The sequence below is a fragment of the Phascolarctos cinereus genome, unplaced genomic scaffold (genome assembly GCF_003287225.1).
Source record: "Phascolarctos cinereus isolate Bilbo 61053 unplaced genomic scaffold, phaCin_HiC Scaffold_3;HRSCAF=262, whole genome shotgun sequence".
NCBI classification, from domain to species: Eukaryota; Metazoa; Chordata; class Mammalia; order Diprotodontia; family Phascolarctidae; genus Phascolarctos; species Phascolarctos cinereus.
In genome coordinates, this window is record NW_027555736.1 from 260,006,573 (window position 1) to 260,023,161 (window position 16,589).

General features: G+C 36.5%; 1 protein-coding gene across 2 annotated transcripts in view; it reads right to left on the reverse strand.

The window, feature by feature from the left end:
* Positions 1 to 16,589, reverse strand: part of FRMD6 (FERM domain containing 6) — a 152,775-nt gene that overhangs the window by 36,279 nt on the left and 99,907 nt on the right. For both annotated transcript variants that reach the window (XM_020974864.2, XM_020974863.2), the window contains exons 4-5: positions 15,112 to 15,191; positions 14,493 to 14,569 (exon numbers count right to left, since the gene is read on the reverse strand). In XM_020974864.2, the coding sequence (XP_020830523.1) occupies positions 14,493 to 14,569; positions 15,112 to 15,191 (157 nt within the window). The remainder of the gene's footprint in view (positions 1 to 14,492; positions 14,570 to 15,111; positions 15,192 to 16,589) is intronic.

Consider the following 16,589-nt stretch of genomic DNA (forward strand, 5'->3'; position numbering starts at 1 on the left):
ACTATTACCAAGAATTAAAAGACCCTAACTCATACCGGAACACAGTCCCAGTTCTATAATAACCTAAGATGTTCCATAATCAATTATTTTAGTAAATTTGTTACTGTACTTATAAAACCTTCTGATAATAGAAACTTGTCACTAAGAGATTAGAGTAAGGGAACAATATTTACCCTAACTTCCTGTCAACTCCAGACAGAGTGTTATGTCAAACTGCAAACTGCACTGAGCCAGACTTAAAGTCCGCCAGGTTTCAGTCAAGGACACCTGGAGTTATGCTCAAAAACAGTCAGTCATTAGTCCTGGCAAGTTCCAACAATTAGTTTAAGATATGACTATAATCTAATCCTTTTGTTATGTCTCATGCTGATTACTTGCTCTGATCATAGAAACTTACTATAGAAGCAAAAAGAGCCAGGGACAGGTGACATATCTAATGTGACAAGATAAAACATCCTTAGCTTTGTTTAAATTCAGCTAGGTCACAGTTCTCCTATCATACAGTATCTGTTTCTCCTCATAGCCAAACTCAGGAATAGTCAGGTGGGAAACATTCCTTTCCAAAGGAACATGAGCCAGGAGGATCCCATCCTAGATTGAGACTAAGATTGTCCCCTCGGCTTTTCCCCAAATAAATCACGTTTCCTCTAAACAGACCTCCACCTGTTCTTGTGGCATTTCTCTCAGATACTGATTTAATGCAGACAACCATACCCAAATTTAACTCAAAATCAAATTAGTTATAGTCCCAAGACCCTTTTTCCTCAAACAGCAAGTCTCACTAATCACAGCTTAAAGTCAGATGTGGTTAATTTCACTCTCATGGAGTTGCAATAAGCAGTACAGATTTAGCAGGACTCATACATAAGAAATCTCACTTAACATCTTTCCTTCTCAAATTTAAACTTGCCCCGGTGTAAAAGCCAATCATTAGAAATCATTTCTATCTACTGTACATAAACTTGCCACTTCTCAGCAGTTAAGTTCATTGTCTAGGAACTGCATAATCCTAACAAGTTCTTTTCTCAGGGCAGATGACCTTGCCCGCACAGATGCAGTAATTAATTAACCCTTTTTGGGTTTTAGCATTAAAAACAGTGACCCCAAATAACTTAGTTAACAATCTCACAAATTTCATAAATGATAACAAAACAATTTTAACTGAAAATTCCCTTTAAATAAAAATTTGGAAATTCTATGCTTTCTTAAATTACAAGACCCAGAAGGAAATGCTACAAAACAGAACCACATAGAGTGCCCCAACAGCCAGATTCATTCCCTTTTCTCTTTTCTCTGAAGACACAATCAATTTAACTTACAAAAGAAATTGCCCTTCCAGCAACATAACTAATACAACTGAAAACAGACTCAATAAAAAAATCTTTCTTTCCAGACCCCTTCACCAGATTCAACAGTCTCCTGGGGCCACATAGTTAATAAATTTCTTACTGCCAAATAATAATATATGCTCTTAAAATTATACAAATACACACTTCTAAGTTCAATACCCTTGGCCCTTTATAAGGGGATATTATCCACAAATTCATATATTTCTTTAATATTTCAGTTCCCCATTCATGTCCACATTTTCTTGCGAAAGTTTTACAAACAGTTTGGAATCACCTATTGTAATCAGGTCAGTTTAAAAATGTACCGGGCCAGTGTTCTAACAACTTCTTTTTGCTTTCCCTCCAGGTAGGCACCTCTGGAGCTTAATAATTAATTGAATAGTAATAATCATAACTCACAATAACCAATACCTTTAACCATAGTCAGTATCCATAAAAAAAAATATTTTTCCGTACTTCTACTTAAAACCGACTACTTCCTTACACCTTCTCAATTTTACTTAGAATATCCCCATCCAAGGGTAGGGAATTTAAGACCCCTCCACCCAAATTACACTCACCAAGACTACTACACAGCTTTCTTTTTGCATTTCTGAAGGGAGATAATTGAATAGGGCTCTCCCTCCCTCTCTCTCTTCTCAAACTGCTTTTGCAACTTTACTATGCACTCTAAACAATTTACTTGTCTTACACTATTTTTCCACTGCTCTTCAGTTTCTTTCAATTTACTTTAGTGCCAAACAATTCATCTGAAATATTACCAGAATGAATTAAATTACATTTGGTTGTGTTCTAGTACACAAAACCTTTTCTCTTTTATGAGAGAAAGAAAAGATTAAGCACTACCTCTCTTTTTGATCTGAGGGGGAAAGGTTCCCTTTTTCTCTCTTTGTCTCCACACTCAAATTTGGATAGAATTAGAATGCAGAGAAAGTAATTATTATTTTTTTCCAAAAGTTTCAAACCTTACTTTCAAAACCTCTATTCACACCATGCAAATAAATTTTACCTTCCTTAAGCTTTCTATACATACTCATCTCTCCTACACGCTTAAACTTTCTTGCCTTTCTTTCTAATGGCCTTTGATTAAACCCTTTAAAACTGCACACAACTTATGTCTTTCTAATTCTGACCTGACACTTCGAAAATCCTTCTCAACTTGCTTTTAACCAGTCATAGAACCTAAATAATAAAGTATTTTTCGCGCTTTCTCTCTCCCATCCACCCGCTCCTCTGAGGCTGCTGTTACCAGGGAGGAGGAAGGGGAGAGAAAGAAAGTGACTTTCCAGAGTCCAGCTGCAGGCTTTTGCTGTCTGGCTGCAAAAGATACACACTGACACTCACTCATACCATGCACAGACACAAACACACACACACAAAATACACATACAACAACCCTCTGCCCTGTAGAACCCTCAAATCATCAAATTATATTTAATCATGTTCTTCCTATCCTTTCCTCTATATTTTGGTAGTTCATTCCAATTCTGCAATTGATTGCCTGAAGGATTGTCTATAGGTACCTCACATTTTTGTGCTCCGACTGCGCAGATTTAGATTGGCCCTTTCCCATTCCTAGGACCTCACCTACGGAATTTACGGGAGTCATCACCAAACTCCCCGAGTCTAAAGACTCTGCCAAATCACTGAGGAGGGTCGCCCACTCCTCACCAGTCACCCACGAAGCTTTCTCAACTGTGTCCTTTCGATGAGGTATCTATTCCGCAATTTGGTTAGGCCCGGACTCCGCCCAAACTAGAGTCCGCCCTAAAGGGCCCTCACCCTATGCCAATTACCTCCAGACCCCTAAGTGCTTACCTCTGGGTTGCACTCATACAACTTATGTGACTGCTCTCACCCACTGGCTGGCCAGAATTTCGCAGTTTCTTTTTTAATCGCTGGAGCCCTAACAAACCTGTTTCTCTGAGTCCCTCTCTTTGGGTTTATTTCAATGACTGGGCAGCAACTCCCCTCCGGGGCTCCAGACCTCCAAGAAATCTCGGATGCATGCTCGGTTTTGACCTCGGCAAGGAAGCCCCTCCCTAATCAAAGAAAATCCTGGACAATCCCCCAACTGAGTGGGATTGAGACCACCTACCCAAAATAAAATTCAGAGGTTTCTCTAGGTAGAAACAGAAGTTTTATTTAGCAAGTCTCACTGGAGAACTGGGCATCACCTACCCAGGGTGGACTGGAGTAGGGAGGCAGGATACAAGCAGCAAGCAAGCAGTTATATACCCCTAGACAAATTCTAAGAAAACCCCACCCTCCCACCTTTTAACCTGAATCTCTTTATCCCCATAGGTTGAGGTAAGAGACCTTACATTCTATCCAGAAACTAAGAGATACATTTTACCCAAAACAAGCTTGGGAGCTAGAAGATTGCCTTATTTGGCAAAGATAAGGCTGGGGTGGTGGTTACAAAACAAGGGAGGGAGTGGGCAACAGATGTATGACCCAATCACATGATTTACAGGAAAACAAAACTTAGACCCAGCTAATAATGCTAAAGCCTTAACTAAATTTTGGGGCATAGCTTCCATTTCATGAGAAACTTTCACTTGTCCCACACAATAGTAGGAAAAGGGAGCAAGGGGTTCAAGAGTAGAGGATAGTGCAGAACTGAACTACTTTATTAGAGGATCAGGATTGGGAAGGGAGAAGAGTGTAGGCAGAGTACGACTGATGTCCTGAGAAAGTACTGAGATAGAAGGAATAAAGGTATTAATAAGGATGAAAAATATGTTTAAGAGAAGTAAGGCATCAGAGTAAATCAGAACAGATAATTCTGATTAAATTAACTCAAAAGTACTAGTGGAGAAAACCAAGTCACAATGATAAGGATTTCTGCTTTAAGAAAGTTTTGTATTGTTAATGCATAGAAATTTGGACCCCCCCCTTTTAAAACCTTTTTTAATCTCTTTTCTTATTGATTTAGCTTACATGGTTTCCCCAAGGGTGCCAAGATGTTAATGGATGATCAAGAAAGCTAGTAGGTAAAAGTTATTAAACTGTACACATTCTTTGATCCAGCAGGATCACTAGTTTATGCCCAAAAAAGATCAAAGAGGAAAAAGACCTACAGGTACAAAAATATTTATAGCAGCCCTTTTTATGGTGGCAAAAAACTTGAAACTAAGACCTCTTCAGTTCTACTGCGTAATGGATGAACAAATTGTGATCAGTAAATGACAATGAATACCAATTGTGCCATAAGAATACCATAAGAAGGGGGCAGCTAGGTGGTGCAGCGGAGAGAGCACCGGCCCTGAAGTCAGGAGTACCTGAGTTCAAATCCAGCCTCAGACCAAACACTTGACACTAGCTGTGTGACCCTGGGCAAGTCACTTAACCCCAATTGCCTAAAAAAAAAAAAAAAGAATGCCATAAGAAATAATAAAGGGAATGGTTTCAGAGAAAACTGACTTTTATGAACTGACAGAGAGTGAAGTAAGCAGAAACAGGACAGCAATTTTTACAATAACAACACAAAAATTTTTTTTAAAGATTTAAGATCTCTGATCAACTGGCTGACCAAACATGCTTCTGAGGATACATAATAAAGCATGTTACATATCGCTTTCCTGAATGGATGAAGACTGGGACATATATTTTTTATACATGGTCAATATGGGTATTTATTTTCCTTGACATCATATATGTAACAAGGGTTTTTTTTTCCATTATTTTTCAGTGGAGGAGGTGGATGGGAGAGAATATGGATTTTTATTTGAAAAAAATTTAATAAAAAAAAAGCCAGTGGGTGATTTTTGGGAAAAGTCAAGTTTAACTATGTAGTGTTCAAAATAAAGTGTTTATATACAGTGTTTCCTTCCCTGCCCTCCCTGTCTCCCCAACACACAGGATGTAGAAAACTGAAGAGATTTAAAAAAATAGTGACTACACAGTGTTTTGATTTGTGTATCCTTTGAGAACTGGGTTAGAAATATAGGAAAGTATTAACCATTTACAAGTCCTAGACAGTAAATCAGTGGCTAAATAATGTACTTTTCTTCTTTTCAGAACATTCCATGCTTACCAATTATTTTTTATTTTTATATAAAATGACAATAATTCATAAGAATTCTTGCCATTAAAGAGGAAAGAAGGCTCCATATTTTTCTTTTATTTATTTTTATCTTGAGGGATAGGGATGATGATAGAGACTGGATGTATGATTTCACTGGATAAGGTAGTAACAAATGGGGAGCATCCAGGTGAGAAACCCTCTCTACAATGAAGGGCGGCACTTTTTCTGAAACTAACAGTCACAGAGAATGACCTTCCTAAGGTCACATAGCCAGTATATAACTAAGGTAGAACCTGAACCCAGGCTTTCCTGACTTTACTACTGTAAGCTACAAATGGCACAGCATAAAAGCAGATAAATGCCATTATCAGCTAAATTTACTTCTCCCATTTTACATGTTTCTTGGAGCTTAAAAACAAACAAGTGAAACACATGGCTTATTACATTTAGGGGATTATTTTCCCTAAAAGTTTACTCTAAATCATCATTTTCTATTTAATGTTCAAAAGTTATTCAGTAATAAAACCCAGCATAAGTAAAGTTTGTTTTTAAGATGTTCTCCAAATCTAATAACGCAATCACAAGTATTGCTTTTACTTATTTACTCTTCTCCTTTATGACCAAATTGCTCTTGAAGTTCCCACATGGCAGTGAATTTGTACTCTCATTCCTCTAGGTTTCAATGGCAACACTTCATGCTGTAAAAATCTGGCTAATGCTGAATTTAAAATATAAAATCAAGAATAGAAGATTCAGTGTATGAAAGCATAACTGGCCCTGTGATTTGTTGGTATTCCTGGTCTTAAAGGAACCTTAGAAGTATGTGAGGGTAGGCAGGGCCAATATAATAAAACTGACAATTTTACCTAAACTAATTTATATATTCAATGCTACCTCAATTATATTATCAAAAATATTTTATTGCATTAGAAAAAAAAACAAAATTCATTTGGAAGAACTAAAGGTCAAGAATATCAAAGAAAAAATATAAATGAGTGATGTTTAGCAGTACCAGATCTTAAACTATAAGGCAGTAATTATCAAAACTATCTGGTACTAACTAAGAAACATAAGGGTAGAACACTGGAACAGGGTAGACATACAATTTATAGCAGCAATGACTATAGTATAAAGACTTAAGTTTTAGGTAAAAATTGTTGGGAAAGTTGGAAAGCAGTATGGCAGAAAATGAATACATGACTCAGATATAAAGAGAGGCATTACAAGAAAATCTGAAGAACATGGAATATGTTACCTATCAGACTTATGGACAGGTGAATAATTTATGAATAAACAAGAGATAAAGAGGAGTGTGAAGTACAAATGGATAATTTAGATTATATTAAGTAAAAAGTTTTTGAAAAAATAAAACAAATGTAGAAAAGATCAAAAGAAAAGCAAAAATTTTGGGGAAAATTTATAGACCGTGTTTCAGATAAAGGTCTATCTCAAATATAAAAAAAATTGTCAAATCTGTAAGAATACGAGTCATTCTCCAACTGTCAAAGGATATGAACAGTGAATAAATAAAAACAATTTATAACCATACGAAAAAATTCTCTAAATCATTACTGATTAGAGATATGCAAATTAAAATAGGCATGAGATAGTGTTTTACACCTATAAGATTAGCTAAAATGACTGAAGGGGAAAGTGACAAATGTTGGAGAGGATGTGGAAAAATTGAGACACTGATTCATTGTTGGTGAAATTGTAAACTGATCCAACCATTTTAGAGAGCAATCTGAAATTATTCCCAAAGAGTTATAAAACTGCCTATGCTTTTTGACCTAGCAATACTACTACTAGGTCTGTTTCCAAAGATCATTAGGGAAAAAGGAAAAGAACCTATATGTTCTAAAATATAGCAGCTCTGTGGTGGCAAAGAACTGGAAACTGGAGGGATGCCCATCAATTGGGGAATGGCTAAACAAGTTATAGTATATAATTGTGATGAAATACTACTGTGCTATAAGAAATGATGAGCTCAATGATTTTAGAAAAATATAAACAGACTTGCACAAAATAATGAAAAGCAAAATGAGCAGAACCACATTGTTTGTATAAAGTAACCATAATATTGTTTTAAGAACAACTTTGAATGTCTAAGTATTTTTGACTATTATAAATATCCAGAGAAAGAACTGATAAATAGAAGTACATACAGAATGATTTTACACACACACACACACACTACTTCTATCTATTTCTAGGGTGGGGGAGGGGAGAGAGAAGATTAAAAAAAGAAAAAAGTTACATGATAAGTTTATTATATTTAAAAGGAATAGCAAGTCGTACATAATAGATTTGTAGTTTCATGCATAATCTTTTTTTCTTCTATTCTACTATGTTATGGAAATGCATGCTTTATTTCTTAAGTTCAGAATAAAATAAAATAAATTTTATATGTGAGGAATCTGAGACCAAGAGAGTCGAGCCCAGAGAATGACTTGCCACAGAGGTAGTAAACAGCTGATATTTGAAACCAGGTTCTCCAACTTCAAATCTAGTATTTCTTCCCTTGTATAACACTGCTTCAGATGATTTGTCTTCATCATTTTCCTTACAGAAATACATGAAAAAAACTATTATTTCCTAATGTAGCAATTCCTGTAGTATTTCCTGATGTGGCAAATTTATCAAACAAAAAGCCACCAATGCAGATCACAATCTATCATTTAGTGGTTAAGTTCCAGGGAGTTGGTTGAGACAATATGAATTAAATGACTTGCTCAAATCAGAGATCAGGTCTGGGTCTAATTTTTTTTTTCTGATTCCAAGCTCTTATTTACCACAGGAGAAAACATTTTCATTAGGGAAGAAATGTAGTATAACAGAATGTGCTTAGAATGAGAAGACGTGTTTATATTCGTGTTCTGCCATTTACTAAATATGTGGCTTTACGGCTCTGAAAAATGAAGTGATTTGCTCAGTTTCCTTATCTATAACATAAGGATATGATTCAATTCAAATCAACAGGCATTTATAAAGCACCTTCTCTGTGTCATACACTATGCTAGGAATACAAAAACAAAAATATAAAGTACTCATCCTCAAAGAGTTTACATTCTACCAGTACATTATATGAAATACAAGCAAATACAAAATAATTAGGGGAGTAAGTTTGCTAACAACTGGTGAATTGTAAGATGAGGAGAGAGCAGTAGAAGAGGTATGCAGGAGGTAGAATTTATTCCTAACTCTGAATGGTAAAAAGGAAAAGCACTTCATGCCTCCTGCATGGAGGGAGGAGACAGAATGACATCTATAAGAAACAGCAAGTGGTAGAGAAGTGGGTGGTAGTGGTAATTAAATAGCTAGCATACTTATATTAGCTATCTCAAAGAATTGTTGTAAGAGCTTGGTATTATTCAACATCATAATCACAGCAGGAAGAACAATCTTCAAAATTCTTTTCTTATTATGGTAAAAGCACGTATCTTGCCTTTCCCATCAAAGCATTATCCCACAACACTAGGAACTATCATTTAGAGTAGAAAGATAGCTAACAAGTTATTTTTGTTTTTGCTAAAATGAAAATAGATTTTTTTAAAAAAAGGATCAAATGAGAATATACATTAAATACTTTATAAATTTTGAAAGCAAAACCTAAAAACCAAAGTATTACCCCACAATGATAACTTACAGGTATTTTTTTTTGCTAGGTAACATTGTTAAAGGACCAAATAAAAATACACCTATGTGCTTGGTAAACATGTAAAGAAAAAGATAAATAACAAGTATTACAATCTTTATTTCTGTGTATTCTATCTTCAGAGTAACATGAGATTTTTTTGACACCTTTAAAAGCTGTATCTTGCTAATGACTGACTTGTCACTGAGCGCTAGAGTATAGGAATTATAATAAATTACAATACAAATTATAATAAACTATTATAAATTCATCAGCGATCTTATTAAAGTTAACATTTGAAAATTTTATGTAATTCTTTTTTTAAAAAGACAGAAATAGTGAAGATCAAGACAGAAATTCTGAAGAGGACAACATTGTCAACAAACCCACATCTGCAACCTCAAAAGGGAATATGAACTGGTCTGAAGCCCAAAAAGCCTTCTTAGAAGAGCTCAAGAAGGATTTTAAAAGTCTAATGAGAGAGGTAGAAGAGTCCTTAAAAAATACAATTGGCCAATTAGAAAAAAAGTACACTGAAGGAAACAAGTGCCTACAAAACACAATTGGCAAACTGGAAAAAAAGTACACTGAAGAAAACAAATCTCTTAAAAATACAGTTGGCCAATTGAAGAAGGAAGTACAAAAGCTAACAAAAGAAAACAATCTGTTAAAAACTAGAATTGGACAAATGGAAACTAATGACTCTATGAGAGAGCAAGAATCAGTGAAACAGAAACAAAAAAAATGAAAAAATGGATGAAAACATAAAATACCTCATTGGACCTGAAAATCATGATGAAAAAAAGAGCCTGGACAGTATCTTTCAAGAAATCATAAAGGAAAACTGCCCTGAAGTCCTAGAACCAGAAGGTAAAATAACCATAGAAAGAATATACCTCTCACCACCTGAAAGAGATCCCAAATTGACAAAGCCAAGGAATATAATAGCAAAATTACCAGATGAAAGAGAAGGTGCTACAAGCAGCCATAAAGAAACAATTTAGGAGGCGGAGCCAAGATGGCGGAGTGAAAGCAGTGACTTGCTTGAGCTGTCCTCCAAACCCCTCTAAATACTCATATAAAATGGCTCTAAACAAATTCTGAAGCAGCAGAACCCACAAAAAGATAGAGTGAAACAAATTTCCAGCCCAAGAGAACCTGGATGATTGATCAGAAAGGTATATCGTGTGGGGCTGGCAGCGCAGCATGGTGTGGGAGGGCAGACCACAGCGTGGGCGTGCAGGCTGCAGCAAACGTGGAGCAGGCCTCAGAGGACTAAATCTCGGGCAGCTGTGGAGGTTTCCAGACTCCTCAATCCACCAATGCCAAAGATAACTTAGAAGGTCAGTGGGAAAAGTCTGCTTCTGTCAGTGCTGAGGAAGGAAGGCGGGGTTTCAGCTCCATTCCCCAAGAGCGTGGTGCGGGGGGAGCCAGCTGCTTCCCAAGCTTCTGACCCACAGACTGAGGGGAAATCCAGTGGCTGATCACAGAGGGACTGCAGGGATCTCTTTGCCACTGCTGAGGTAGGAATCTCTTGCTTTGCCCGTGTTTGGATCTGGGTCACAGTTCTGGGCAGTGGTGCTGAGGTGAGGAGGCGTGCTGGCGTGGTGGAGCTTGTAGTGGCTGTGGAGAGGACCCCCCCCCATTTACAGGACAGAAAGGAATACTTGTGGTCGCAGGCCAGGAAAGGAGTAAACACCTTGCCCCTTATCATACCACCTTACAAGTATCTCTGAAAACAGCTGTAGAAACCCCCGCAGCTTGGGACAGTACATTCTCCACATGGGAAGCAGATTCATACCTTAACAAAGAGTTTAAAACTCAAGTAATTGGCCGGGATCATGAGCAAGCAGTGCAAAAAGAGTCAGACTATATTATCTTACTTTGGTGAAAAAGAAGACCAAAATATACAACCAGAAGACAACAAAGTCAAAGCCCCTACATCCAACGCCTCCAAGAAAACTATGAATTGGTCCCAGGCCATGGAAGAGCTCAAAAATGATTCTGAGAAGCAAGTAAGGGAAGTAGAGGAAAATAACACCTTAAAAAATAGTCTAACCCAAATGGCAAAAGAGGTCCAAAAAAGCCAATGAGGAAAAAATGCCCTAAAAAGCAAAATTGGCCAGATGGAAAAGGAAGTCCAAAAGCTTACTGAAGAAAATATTTCCTTAAAAATTAGAATAGAGAAATTGGAAGACAGTGACTTTATGAGAAATCAAGACACAGTAGAACAAATCCAAAAGAATGAAAAATTAGAAAACAATGTGAAATATCTCATTGGAAAAACAACTGACCTGGAAAATAGACTCAGGAGAGAGAATTTAAAAATTATTGGACTATCTGAAAGCTATGATCAAAAAAAGAGCCTAGACATTATCTTTCAAGAAATTATCAAGGAAAACTGCCCTGATAAATTAGAACCAGAGGGCAAAATAGAAATTGAAAGAATCCACAGATCTCCTCCTCAAAGAGATCTCAAAGGAAAACTCCTAGGAATATTGTAGCCAAATTCCAGAGTTCCCAGGTCAAGGAGAAAATCTTACAAGCTGCCAGAAGGAAACAATTCAAGTACTGTGGGAACACAATCAGGATAACACAAGATTTAGCAGCTTCTACATTAAAGGACCACAGGGCATGGAATATAACATTCCAGAGGGCAAAGGAGATAGGATTACAACCAAGAATCACCTACCCAGCAAAACTGAGTATAATCTTTCAGGGGAAAAAACGGTCATTCAGTGAAATAGAGGACTTTCAAGCATTCTTGATGAAAAGACCAGAGCTGAATAGAAAATATGACTTATAAATACAGGACTCAAGTGGAACATGAAGAGGTAAACAGGAAAGATGATATTTATAACTCATTAGACCTTTGTCAGTATCAGGGTAGTTGGAGGAAAAAAATTATATGTATGTATATGTAGACAGATAGAGGGCACAGGGTGAGCTGAAGATTAAGGGGTCATATCTGGAGAATAAAATTAAGGGATGAGAGAGGATTATACTAGGAGAAGAAGAAAGGGAAAGGTAGAATGGGGTAAATTATCTCACAAAACCCCCCCCAGAAAAGTCTCTTACAGTGGAAGGGGAAACGGGGGAAGGTGAGAGGGAATGAGTGAATCTTATTCTCATAGGATTTGGCTTAAGGAAGGAATAACATACACATTCAATTGGGTATGGAAAATCTATCCTACCCTACAGGAAAATAGGGGGAAAAGGGGACAAGAGAGCAGGGGGATGATAGAAAGGAGGGCAGATTGGGAAAAGGGTAAGTAAAAGAAGTAAACATTTCTGAGGAGGGACAGGGTCAAAAGAAAGAATACAATAAATGGGAGGGCAGGATAGGATTAAGGGTAATAGAGTTAGTTTTTCACAACATGTCTACTATGGACATGTTTTGCATAACTGCACATGTACAACTTATATTGAGTTGCCTGCCTTTTCAATGAGGGTGGGTGGGGAGGGAGGAAGAGAGAAAATTTGAAACCTAAAGTTTTAAAAACATATGTTTAAAAAAAAATGTTTCACATGCTGCTGGGAAATAATATAGGAAATGGGGTACAGAAGTCTATCCTGCCCTACAGGAAAATAGAAGGGGAAGGGGATAAGAGAAGGGGAGAGAGATAGAAGAGAGGACAGAGTAGGGGAAGGGATATTCAGAATGCATGACATCTTGGGGTGGGAGGAGGGGGGAGATGGGGTGAAAATATGGAATTCAAAAACTTGTGGGAGTGAATGTTGAGAACGAAAAATAAATAAATTTATATTAAAAAAAAATTTAAATGTTGCCCGCAACCAGACTGTACACTGAATGGAGAGGCATGGAATAACTTGTGACATGGGCCAGGTGGAGCTGAATTACTGACTCAGTTTATTCATCTGAGGGTACAGGATATATAAAGAAAATCTAGCCTAACTTCAAAGAGTCCTCCCCGTGAGATACTCCCCAGAACATCTGCTGAGGACATGACAACATAAATTTCCTCGTATCAGGGTTCCTAGATTGGGTTGTATTTTCCAAGGTTTTCTCAGGCACCTTGGCACCACCTGCATAGAGGAGTGAATGTGTAAATCTAAGGTTCAAAGAGTGAGAAGGAATGTCTCAGGAACCTCCTAATCAGAAAGGGATTGGAGAGCCGTACCACTTAATCATTGAGCCCTTTCGGGTAAAAGCCTGGGCAGAGGTCAAACTCTGCCTTGGATCTTAAACCCTTATCAGACTCTTAAGATCGGCCCTCAACATTTAAATATCATGGAACCACAGTCAGGATTACACAGGACCTTACAGCTTCTACATTAAAAGACCGAAGGGCGTGGAACATGATATTCTGTAAGGCAAAGGGCTGGGATTGCAGCCAATGATCAACTACCCTGCAAAAATGAGCATGATCTTTCAAGGGAGGAGGTGGATATTCAACAAAATAGAGGACTTCCAAACCTTCCTCATAAAAAGACCAGAGCTCAACAAAAAATCTGATCTTCAAGTACAAGATTCAAGAGAGACATAAAAGGTAAATGGGACAGAAAGACACAATATTGTTAATAAGGGTGGACTGTTTACATCCCCACAAGGGAAGATGACACTTGCAGCTCTTGAGAACTGTATTGTTATTACACCATGTTGAAGGAGTATACATAAAGGGGGTGGATATTTGTTGACTTTGATGTAATGATAAAAAAAAAATCTAATCAAGTGGGTTAAGTGGATCCAAGCAAGTGGATTAGTCTGATTTTAGAAAATGTACTGAAAAAGGAGGAGGAAGACAAGGGTAAATTACATTACAGGAAAAGACACAAAATCCTATTAGAGCAGAGGAAAGAAGGGAGGGGGGTGAGCATTATTTGAACCTTACTCTCATCAGATTTGGCTTAAGAAGGGAATAACATAATCAGTTAGGTATAGAAATCTAACATGCCCTATAGGCAGTAGGAGGGAAAAGGGGAAAGAAAAGGGAGGGAGGATGGAAGAGAGGGTAAAGGGGAAGAAAAGGGAAAGGGATAATAGAAGGGAGGAAAGACTGAAGGAGGTGGTGGTCAAAAGCAAAACACTAGTGAGGGGGGGAAAGGAGAAAGGAAAACATAAATGGGGAAAAAAAGAATGGAGGAAAAGACACAGATAGTAATCATAACTGAATATGGAAAATGCTATCCACATCCAAAGAAAGTACTATGGAAGTTGATCACTATTTTTTTTCTCTTCTGTTGAGTTTTGCTTCTTCTTTCTGATGGCTCCTCCTATTGGTTTTAATTTTTACTTACAACTTCACTAATGTGAAAATATGTTTAATAGGATTGTAAATGTATAGCCTATATCAGATTGTGTGCCATCTTGGGGAAGGTGGTGGGGAGAAAGGGGTTGAAAAATTTTAAACTCAAAAGCATATGGAAGTGATTGTTGATAAATCAAAATAAATTAATAAAATAAATTTAAAAAGAAAAAAAAAGACAAAAATAAAGATCTAGACTAGTTTTTCCATACCTTATTAACCTTCCATTTTCCACATAATATTGCACCCGAAAGTGAATGATCATTGGAGGACCAAACTGGTCAATACCCTAAAATAAATATACATGAATATATGTCATTTGGATATATGCAGAGCAAAGTAAGGAGAGCTTCAATTAAGGAGCTTCAAAAATTGAAGATATCAAAAAAATCACCTGGTATTATATGCTTTATAGTATGAATTGATGATTGCCAGTATGAAGACAATTATCCTTTATGAACACCATGGCCAGAACATTGAAAAGTCAAAAAAAAGTCATAAATTGCCATTCTGAAAATATCACTTACCTCTAAAGTTAAAATCTGCTGTGATCTTTTCAAAGCAATGTCCTTCAATGATATTTATAGTTTATTTTTTGTTGAACTGACAGTTAAAAAAAATTCATTTATTAATGGAATTAGTAATAGACCAATAAATCATTTGGCACTTACAATTTTAATATGATTCATTTCCATTTTTCATTCACAACTGCAGGAGGCCCTATTTTATTTTGTCTCTAATTCAGAACAGCTAAATTTGAAACAGTAAGTTAAATGAAAATAATTTCGCTCATGGGTATAATTTCACTTAAGTGATTTCTTATTGCCATACCTTGCTGGCTTCTTTCTTCCATTCTTTTGGACAGTATTTATAAAGTTTCTGTGATAACTCCATGTAAACATGTTCATTATCTGTATCAAAAAATTGAGGAGAAAGAGGGTAAAGAAAAAATGAGTATAATTTTAAAAAAATTAAGATACAACTGAATAATTTAAAACTAACTTCAGGGGACATGTTAATGTACCATAATTTCATATTATTCTAAAATATTTTAAAAGACATCTTGAGATAAAAAAAGAGAAAACATTTTAGAAACACTAGTATAACATACAGAACATTCTGAGTTCTCCTTTTCTTTTATGTAAGTACAAACAGGTACATTAATAATTAAGGTGATTTTTAAAAATACATTTACATTACTATCTTCTGTTTCTTATATCATTATAATTAACCTGAATACCCCACCCACTCCCTTTCCCAGAGAGCCATCTCTTATAACAAATAGTATTTTTAGAGAAAAAAAAAATCAGCACAACTGATCAATACATTGAAAAAGTCTGCAATTCTGTGCAATGTGTAACATCTACAGAGCTCCTACCTCCATGAAATGATAGGATTAGGGGTGTCCTCTCCTATTTCTTTATTTGAGTTCTGCTGGATCTTTATAATTTTATTATATTAATAGTTGATGTTTAAACATGTAGTTGTTTATTCCATTTACATTGTTGTAGTTACTATGTAGAGTTTTTTTGGCTCTCCTTACTTCGTACTGCATCACTTCATATAGATCTTTCATTGCTTTTTTATATTCATTATGAATCAGTTCCTGAATCAATTCATCAGAGATCACAACTCCAATGGGCTGGCCTCGTTGCTCAAATGCAAAATATACACTTGTCAAAAAGACTTTTACAGAGAACTCACACAGGGCAAGTGTTCATGTGGTAGTCAGAAGAAGTGATACAAGAATACTGTCAAGTTCTCTTTTAAGAATTTTGGAATCAATTGTGTGATACAGGAAACACTGGCACAAGGTCGCTTAGCATGACCCTCATCAGAGATGGTGCTGTGCTCTATAAGCAAACCAGAACTGAAGTAGCGCAAAAGAAACACGAGACGTGCAAATTTAGAGAATCCACCCTTCACCCCAAATATTCACAATGGGCTATTTGTGCATGACCTATGGAAGAACATTCTGAGCTCATACTGGTCTGATCAGCCACAGTCGGACATATTGTAACTTAACTCTAGCATAATGATGTCATTTTGGTCCTCTTCAAGAATGAAGGATAACAACCAATCATATTCATCATGTACATCATTCCTTAGTATACATACTAATATTCCATTACACTTGTGTACCACAATTTGTTTAGCAATTCCCCAATTGATGGGGCAGCTGTTTTATTTCCAATGATTTGGTATCACAAAAATTGCTATAAATATTTTGAAGTATATGGAGACTTTCTTATCAATGGCTTCCTTGGGGTACAAGCTTAGTAATGGAATCTTTTCAAAGAGTATGGACA